Source organism: Caenorhabditis remanei, chromosome III (assembly GCF_010183535.1).
Source record: "Caenorhabditis remanei strain PX506 chromosome III, whole genome shotgun sequence".
NCBI lineage: Eukaryota > Metazoa > Nematoda > Chromadorea > Rhabditida > Rhabditidae > Caenorhabditis > Caenorhabditis remanei.
The window spans coordinates 9770775-9780728 of record NC_071330.1 but is presented as its reverse complement, the minus strand read 5'-3'; the positions used below and the strand labels follow the sequence as shown (position 1 = coordinate 9780728).

General features: G+C 38.3%; 2 protein-coding genes across 2 annotated transcripts; one reads left to right on the top strand and one right to left on the bottom strand.

The window, feature by feature from the left end:
• Nucleotides 1-4511: 4511 nt before the first annotated feature.
• GCK72_010369 (uncharacterized protein) lies at nt 4512-5997 on the top strand (the record flags this gene model as incomplete). Its single annotated transcript, XM_003111001.2, has 6 exons — nt 4512-4893; nt 5344-5513; nt 5557-5624; nt 5675-5727; nt 5774-5877; nt 5926-5997. The coding sequence occupies 6 exons, from the start codon at nt 4512-4514 to the stop codon at nt 5995-5997; spliced, it is 849 nt and encodes a 282-aa protein (XP_003111049.2).
• Nucleotides 5998-6293: 296 nt separating this feature from the next.
• Nucleotides 6294-9320, bottom strand: GCK72_010368 (uncharacterized protein; the record flags this gene model as incomplete). The annotated part of the gene is made up of 11 exons (XM_053727826.1): nt 6294-6317; nt 6494-7187; nt 7233-7312; nt 7361-7428; nt 7536-7742; nt 7793-7831; nt 7911-8052; nt 8098-8333; nt 8405-8576; nt 8755-8868; nt 9252-9320. The coding sequence occupies 11 exons, from the start codon at nt 9318-9320 to the stop codon at nt 6294-6296; spliced, it is 1845 nt and encodes a 614-aa protein (XP_053587403.1).
• Between the last annotated feature and the right edge of the window lie 634 nt (nt 9321-9954).

Sequence of the window (9954 nt, the reverse complement as noted above, 5' to 3'; positions counted from 1 at the left end):
CTCTAGTTCCTCTCACTGTCCACAATCTTCGCTTTCAATGAAACTCTGCTGGTGGCGCCACCACTGTCGAACCACGAAGGGGGAACATTTTTGCGGAGCGAAACGACACAACTATTCGATTTTGGCTTTTTCGACGCCTTCTCCATCTTTTCGGTCTGGCAATCGTCGATAGCTTCCAATGGCTATCTGATTTGCTTCATTCTTCTCTTTGTTTCATTCCATCGAACGATACTACGTGTATTTATATTTCTATCTTCTCACTATTCAAACACGTTTCTACACCTCCTTCATCTACCACGTGACAATTTGAACCACGTGCTCCGTCTGCGTCTATGTGATCTACATGATGTACTTGCATTAAATTCAGACATAGCACTTGAGACTCAAACTGCTGATTGTAAAAAAAAACGTACTGTTATGATTTTGATTGCTATTATTGAATCTTTTATTGAGTATTTGCGGAAATTAGTTTGGGTAGGCTCATTTTTCTACAAAAAAACGCAAAGTAGAAATTTATTAATCATTCTCTTCTAGTTCCAGGTGGCACATGTTTCTTCAAATGCGATTCTGGCCGCTGCTCAGCCCTTCTATCCTCCTCCAGTTCAAGATTCACAACCGGACAGGCCCATTGGCTATGGAGCATTTGGAGTAGTATGGTATGTTTGAATAAAGTGAATTTTCAAATAAACGTTTTGTTATATTTTCAGGTCAGTAACAGATCCGCGGAGTGGAAAGCGAGTAGCACTGAAAAAGATGCCAAATGTATTTCAAAATCTGGCTTCATGTAAACGAGTGTTTCGAGAAATCAAGATGCTCTCCTCATTTCGACATGACAATGTGCTATCTCTGCTGGATATTTTGCAACCAGCCAATCCCAGCTTTTTTCAAGAATTGTAAGTAATACAACAGCTGACAAAGAGAAGGAGGGGAGGAGGGTAGTTGACCACTAGGAACGTCCGGATACGAAAGGGAAAGTAGTGAAATTGGGATGAAAGGGAAGGAAGTGAATGGGGAGAAAGTTAACATAGTGGAGAACGACGAGACCAGCCGTCGACGGTTTGTAATAAATGAAAACTTTCGATTTTGTGGGGTGGAAACTAGGTCTTGTGGATGATTTTAGAAGGTCAAATACAGTATTTTAGGTTTCATCTTTGGCAACTTTTAAAAGACAGAAAATAAAGTCAGGGGACCAAAAAATTTACATCTGTATCGAATTTAGCATACTGTAGTTTTTAACGCTATGTTCATGCTTGATTCTTATTGTTAACACACTTTTATCGATATACTTAAATTGATATTATTGCAATACAAAGATGGTACGAGTTGAGCACCACTTGTACCTTTTAGTACCAGCTGGCACCTTACCTCTCCCCATACACCCAAAGGTTGATTAGTCATCAAACCTATTTGCCTATTTTTTGTATTGCCAAGTGCCATTGGTGTCTTCTGCGTATGTCTTGTGCGCATATGTGTTTGTATGTGGTGGCATGGCACTGCCTTACTCGAAGGCAACTCGGGCGGGCGACCGGAGGCGATAACGTTTGTTCCACCACCCATCATCATCCTCATCATCATCATCATCCTTGGAGTCTCCTCCCTATTTTTTCTCAATCACGTACTGGTACGTTTTGCGCAGGCCCTCCTGTGCGATATAGCGTACTCGTATACTCGTTCCTCCCATCTCGCACAATGACCTTTTGGCGGGAGAGTGGACCGTGTGGCGGGTGACCGGCCGGGAATAGTGTTGGTGGCAGTCACCCAATGGTACGTGCCCTCGCCCGGGGCGGGAATGCGTACATACTGGTTGGAGAGACGCAGACAGTTTGAGGAGAGACATAGACACTGAGACACTGGCAGACACGGGAACAGACACCACCACCGGGACATCGGGAGCTGTTTTTGTCACGTGTGGTTGACCTTAGATTCTTGTTGTGACTGCCATGGGTCCTTAAAGAAATTCTTCACACGCGCACATGTGTTCCGGGGCTGTCTGAATAATAATTGAAAGTCAGAAGATTATATGAGTAGTGCAGTGAGGAAGAAATCAGCAAACAACATTTTATTTTCAGATATGTTCTCACCGAGTTGATGCAGAGCGACCTCCACAAAATCATTGTTTCCCCACAGACACTGACAATTGATCATGTCAAAGTATTTGTATATCAGATTCTCAGAGGTAAGAGAAACACACGAATGAATCTGAGAACACTTAATTAATTTCAGGATTGAAATATTTGCACACTGCAAACATCTTACATCGAGATATCAAACCTGGAAACTTATTGGTTAATAGCAATTGCATACTGAAAATTTGTGACTTTGGTCTTGCACGAACGTGGGATCAACGAGACCGCCTCAACATGACCCATGAAGTTGTCACCCAGTACTACCGAGCACCAGAACTCTTGATGGGCGCCAGGAGGTATACGGGAGCAGTTGACATCTGGTCTGTCGGATGTATCTTCGCCGAACTTCTTCAACGAAAAATCTTGTTCCAAGCTGCTGGACCAATTGAACAGTTGCAAATGATTATTGATCTTCTTGGTACACCATCACAAGATGCGATGAAATATGCCTGCGAGGGAGCAAAGAATCATGTCCTTCGTGCTGGTCCACGATCATCTAATGTGCAATCATTATATCGGTTATCACCACAAACAACAGATGATGCAGTTGATTTGTTGGTGAAACTTTTACAATTCGATCCGGATAAGAGAATCAGTGTACAAGAAGCACTTCAACATCCATATCTGGAAGAAGGACGTCTTCGATTCCACTCTTGTATGTGTACATGCTGTTATACGAAACCAAATATGCCATCGAGGATATTTTCGAATGAACTGGATCCCTGTGTGAGTTTTTAAACTTTAAAATATGATGAAAAGTTTTAGAAAAACTTCATAATAAAATATTTGTCAATGACTCAAAAAACTTCAAATAATTTTTGCATTTCAGCACGAAAGTCCGTTCGATCCAAAATGGGAAAAAGATATGTCAAGACTATCAATGTTTGAACTACGTGAGAAAATGTATCAATTCGTGATGGATCGACCAGCCCTCTATGGTGTTGCTTTATGCATAAACCCACAGTCAGCAGCCTACAAAAATTTCGCAAGCTCATCAGTAGCACAGGCATCAGAATTACCTCCCTCACCACAAGCATGGTGACACAATTTCAGTTACCATCCCTGATATTCGTTTGTTTTTTCGCCTTTTCTACTCACCTATAACCACTTTCAACTTCTTCATGTTCATATACGTTTTTGTGTATGTATGTAAGAGTCCCTCCACGCCACCCTATGAGCTTTCTATGTGATTTTTGTAAATCAACTTCTTCTTTTTGATCCAAATAGTTTAGAAGATTTTGTGATTGTGCTGGTCGCTTTTGCATCAAAAGTGCTCTTTTCCCTTTTTCTCATCTTGTATCTTTCATTGTTTGACAAAATGCCACAGTTCTTTCAAACAAATTCCCTCTTTTGGTCGTACACATCGCGGTGAAAAACAGATTTTTATTTAATTTATCTACCTTCCACTAACCATCCCTTACCCTCCTTATTTTTCAACTGTATTTTCATGTTTCATTTTGACCCACAACCCCTCCGAATGCCCAAAAAGTGTCTTTCATTTCAACATTGTGCTTGTTTTTTTTCTTTCTGAAATATTTTATATATACATATATTTCTTTCTTGAAGGCCATTTCAGGCCGTACAGTGCCAATACCTACCGAGTTCTTTCAAATTCACGAAACTTTTCCTCTCGTTTTTGTTCTACTCCAAACAAAATGCTCACAAATCACCAAGTTCTTCTTAAGACTTTTCATTGACGTCTCGGGTTACTGTACAATGCAGTAATCACAATCGTGCGCCTTCCCATGAATTTTCGAATGTTTTAGCTCTCACTTCTCAGATCGTAATAGCTTTAAAAGCACATGGTGATGTGATTGTTAAAATATTCGTTTTCCTTTTTCTATCAAATTTAGCTTTGAGGATTAGTTTCGCCAAATCAAAACCTTCAAACATAATACTTCATATGATTTCTTTCTACCTGCACAACTTAATAAAAGTTCGAAACATTTGTTTATGTTGAATACATACAAAGCATAAAAGAACACAACTACAGTGAAAAATACAGAAGGACACGTTGCCACGAGACAAAGAGAAGAACAAAAACAGTGAAAATCACTTTCAGTTCTTACAAAATGAGTGCCGAAGAGAAGTCGAGTAAAGAAAATGTTAGTTTCGGTGGATTTTTGACTGAAAATGTGAGATTTTTCTCAGAAAATGAAACTATTGGACGAAAAAGAGCAACCGACACAACAAGAAAGTGATAAAGAAAAAAGTTCAAAAGATTCTCGAAGAAAGAATAAATCAAAATTGAAAACAGCTGAAAAAATACCTTCTTCAAGGAGAAATGTAGACGAAAATAACTTCAAAAAATCAAAATCTATACATGTCAATGGGAAAGGAACGAAAGAAAAAGCAACGAAAGAGGGATCAAAAGAAGTCGAAGAGATGCCACCAACTGCGAATTCTGCAAGGTCTCCAGCACCGAATGCTCAGAAAAAGAAGGCAAAATCAGCATTACCATCAACAAAAACGAATCAAACACCTTCTGCAACTCCAATTGATACTGCCAAAAATGGGTCAAATGAAGATGGAAAAAAACCAACTATAACACCAACTCCAGATGTTGCACCTGATAAGAATAGTAGAGTAATGGGAATGAATGAAGTGGCGGAAGAAGTTAAAAAACCAATAAATACACCGAAAAAGAAGAAAAAGGAAAGAAAGGAATTAGTGAGAAAAACTAATTTGATTTCTCATATCAGGCCTGGATGTCCAAGAGACGTGGATATTATCAGAAGGCGTGCATTCGAAGATGAACTCATTCAGTGTAAGTTTTATGGTTTCCCGTTAGATAATTTACCGGAGTTTCTGCTCCGCCACGGAAAATCAGAATTAAAAAAAACATGCTCTTCGCCAGCTTTTTTCTTATAATAGTGCTTGTCGTGATCCCGGTTTTTGTCCGTACAAAGGTTTATCCTAAGCCCGACACCTTTTCTCGTCCTTATCGCTTCTTCGGCTTATTAGCTAAGATCAAAGTGTATTATCTGCTCTTATCGTATTAACCTACTGTATACAATCGAATGAGTGTAATAAAGGTTATATGATTTTTGGAAACTAGGAAAGGGCTTGCTCCGACTTTCTAAGGGTCGTCCCGGGGTTGCACTGCTGCCGGGCTCGGCCCAGTCCCCGCCGGGACAAGCAAGGAATAATACTTAGTGAAGAACAAGAGACATTTAAAAAAATTAAATTTGTAATTATCTCATTTTCATATTTTCAGTTGAAACCGGAGAGTTCACATACTCAACAGACCCAACTCGTTATCGTTTCCGATCAATACCACCTCTAGAACTGGTTATTCAATTCGTATTTCCATCACTTCTTCTACTTGCAATCATGCTCGCTTCTGTTTCCTGTATGATTTTTCTAACGAAAGAATATGAAGTTGAAGTGGGTGATCCTTTAAATAAGAATTTAAATTTACTTCATTCAGATGGAATTCAACGATATGAGTGAAGTATCATTCTCGAAATATGATAGTTATGTTATTGTGGATAATATGTAAGATTCAGGAATTTAAATATCAGTAATTATCTGAATCTGATTTTCAGAGATGCCCATTTGAAAAATGAGACTATTCTACGACATTATAACTGCCCAGGATGTAGGTTTTCATGTGGGATATTCTAATGGTTCATTCAATTTTTCAGTGGTTCAAGGTCCATATAAAAAACTGGATGAGCATGAATTTGCATTTTTGAAGTTTGAAAGTAGACGGATCAAAAATGCGATGAAGGCGTTGACATATAGATGGGTATGAGGATTTTAATACTTGTTCCTCTGAAATGTTTTCAATTTTCAGATAGTTCAAACCGAGGTAGTTATGAATATGAATTTCGATTGTCCTCCCAGTGTAATTCTCGAATTGGAATAATAAATTTGAGTTTTCTTTTTCTGTTGTTGAATGAAATCATTTATTAAAGTGAGATAAGACCACATATGTATAGAGAAAAGGAGGGAAAGTCATGAAAAATGAATTGAAAATTGCGTGAGAAAAGCTTGGAATTCTTGAGTTAAAAGAAGATGTACTTTGGAAGCGAATGAATAGAACCGGCCTATTGAACGTGCTGTATAATTATGAGGTATTTACAATTAATTTCAATATTTCTAGATTAAAAAAAAAAGGTTTAAATGGAAAAGATGACGGAATCTATAGAGATCTTGATTCGTTTAGAACGTTGATTGGATTGGCAGCTGAAAAAAAGAATTAATGAGGTTACTGTAGACAATTTGATTGGACGAATAATCAAGTTTTTTGAAGATTTATCTAATGCTACACAAATTATTGGAAGTTTAAATTTGGACCAAGAAGTTTATTCAAATTATCTAAATATTTCAGAATAAGCTGGATAAAAAGTGTCGAAACTTACAGGTTGACGTCTTCTAAATGGTTCTTCGATCGTCGGTTGTGGTTCTCGTGGATTCACAACCGGACGTCCATTATGATCATAATTTATTGTAATCTCCGAATTGATTTGATATTTTTGTGGAACTGGTTCTCCATTTGGACCTCTTTCTCCGGAAGATGGTGGAATTACAATATGTTGTGGGATTGTGATCCCTCCGGAAAGTGGAAATGTCATTTCTTGTGATCCTCCTGAATTCTCAAGAGAATCTGGATGACGGCTTCTTCTATCGCCCTCTCTTCTTCTTGGAACTTCACTTTCTCGATCATCTCGATGATCTCTTCGTCTTCTTTCATTTTCTCGATTATCTCTTTCTCTGTCGTCTCTCTCTTTATCACGATCCCTCCTCTCCCTGTCTCTATCACGATCTCTCTCTTTCTCTCGTTCTCTGCCACCTCCTCGATCATCACGCTGTCTTCTCGAAGAACTTCTCTGACTTCCTCCATGTCTGTGTCTCTTCGATCTTCTTCTCTCTCGTTCTCTTTCTAATTCAGAATCATAATTTGTCACTGATTCATCGAATCTCGAACGACTGCGATGCCTTTTCTTGCTACTCGAACGGTGACGATGTTGTCGAGTGAAATCAGATGGATCTGATTCAGATGAATATCCATCGTATTCATGGCGGCTTCTAGATTTACGACGTCGGGAAGATGATCTGAAGCATAGAGAACATAAGAAATAGATGAGATAAGAATGATACCTGTGTTTGTCGTCTCGATGCTCACAATCTCTGTGAGAGACAAGAGTTCCTCCGTGCAGCGATGGAACTGATCGAGAATGCTGAAAGTATTTTCTTTCGTTATGAATCCATTTCGAGTTTGTTCATACCTGAAGAGTTGTTGGATGAACTTGTTTACTCACAGTAATTGGTTCACTTCTTGCTTCATGACCCCGGTCTGAAAGCAACGCTGAAAATGAGAAACCGTTCGAAACTGAGAGAGCATGCAGTTAGAAGAGGGAGAAAAGAAATCAAAGAATCAAAACTGAAAAAAGAAAAACAAACCAATTGATTGTTGATCTCGAACCCAGGAACCAACTGGATCTTCCTCCAATTCTCGAATATTTTTCACAATTGGTTCCATTTGGAATTGAACTTCCAACGGATCAATTGGATATGGAGTATTGATTTGTGTTGGATGTAACGGAATTGGAGTTTGTGGAACTCCTGCACGAGAATAACTTGGATAGACAGGATATGGTTGGGCAAGAGCTGCAAATTAATAACTCAAAAGTTGAGAGTCGATCGAGACGGTAACCTACGTTTGTACTTCATTGGCGGACTGCGATGAACTCCTTGTTCTGAAAAATAATTAGAGTAAAATATATATTCAATGCATTTCCAAAGAGCAGAGGAATCTAGAGTGTGTTTGAAACTAACCATAAGAATCAAGAAGATCTCTTCGACTATTTCCATTTCGATTGATCTTATACCGTACTCCTCTCCTATCTTTTCCTTCGTATTCATCAGTTGTTGCATTGATTCGTCGATAATACATCATTACAACAACCACGCAGTATATCTGGAGATTTTTTTTTGAAACTTTCAAGCAAAAAGAGAAACTTACATTAATAAAGACTACAATTATCTCAATTATTGTAATTGCTAACCAATAATCTCTAACATCTCCACACCACCACATGATACAGTATGCCAACGTGGCAAGAATCGAAGAGATCATACATGGGAACCATGGCCAGACCAGGTATTTTGACCATGTATGGACTCCATATATCATGGCAGCTGCTGCGAAAACAAGGAAAAATGCAGAGATCAAGCAGAGGACTTGGATTACGAACAGCCCTGTAAACGACTTGTTTAGATTGTTCGGATCATTAAATCTTGAGTTTTTATCATCTGTAATTTTCACAAACCTGTGTAATATCTCTCTTCTGGACTCTGCCAATAACTTTCGAAATACGAAGGAATATCAAATCTTCCATACGTATTGTAATTTGGTAACAAAGTGTTCGCTGCTCGATCTCTTTCGTATTTGATTGCTGCCATTTGCCACCCCATAATTCCTAATTGAGCTATCGATGATACCTGGAAAGCAGGTTTCGAAATAAATAAAACTCAAAGAAACACACGAAAACTAGGGATCTCTATGGGGTGGCAAACAGGCAATGCGCGACGAATACTTTATTTTTTTCTTTTCGTTTCTACTTTTTCAACGAAACTTGCCTTCGATAATTGCAGCGGTACGTTTAGTTGAAGCACCAACACATGGACAATCCCATTCACATTGTAAATTGGATTGAGCCATTGTGACGGCACGACAATGATTGAGAACGCCTGTTTGCCACCCGAACAGGAGAAGTGACGCCAGTGAATACACCTAGAATATTCAGATAATCGATTGAACTATAACTAATCTAGTAGATCAAACTTTCACGCAAGACATCCAATGTTAAAAACGAGGACAGCCTCAATATTAACTGGAAATATAAATTTTTCATTTCTCATCTTCTTTAAACCTTTTCTAGGGAAGTGCTTTTCTTCAAACTATAATCTTTCTCGATAGCTAGAATCTCTAAATTCAATATCTATAAACATTTAGATCTAAAACTAGCTGAAGCAACAAAATCAAACCGTTTCTAGGTTCATTTTAATATTTTACTCAATCTGGAAGGAACGAATAAAAATTCCTTCAATTATGTTCACGAAAACAGCAAGCTGTGCAGAGCAAATCAGAATTTGGGTGACCATATTCGAACTTACAAGTGACCATATTCCAATTGTAATTGCAGCATCTTTGCTGCTGCAGCAGCAACATGCTGTTATTCCCATTGAATGAAAATAATTATAAACTTCTTCTTCTTCTTCTTTATTTTTCAGCCGGGCGAGAAAATCATAGCCCCAATGACTATGGAGAATCTGAAATTTATTGAGTTTAGAGTATTCACTGTAATAAGAAAAGCGAGGAAAGAATCACATGAGTCACTCTCTCGTTCACTTTCGTATGATTCCGTTCGGCAATGATCGGTGACGAAAACGGGAGCACTTCATTAGTGAAACATTAAAAGTAAATAGAACATACAACTGGATCATCGGTTACGCTATGTGCTTTCGGAGAGAAAGGGAAAGAGAGAACTCATCAATACTGTTTCAGTGCGAAAAGAAGTATGTAAAGGAGTGGAGGAAACATCTATGATTATGACGTATCATATCAAGAAAAGAGATCTATGAGACTCTTGGTCTTTTCTAAAGAAGGTTCAGATTTGTAAGCCTCTGAATTATGTTGAGGTAGATTGAAACTTGAATAAAAATACAGTACTCTTTGATGAAAAAAGGTTGGAATCCTCTGCGAGTGTCGATGGAAAAGAAGACGAGTTGCATCAAGTGAACTCTTCGAATTATGAATGAAAAGGATAAGACGAAGAACCCGAGAGAAAACAAAAACAAAGAAATGAAAAGAGCCTGA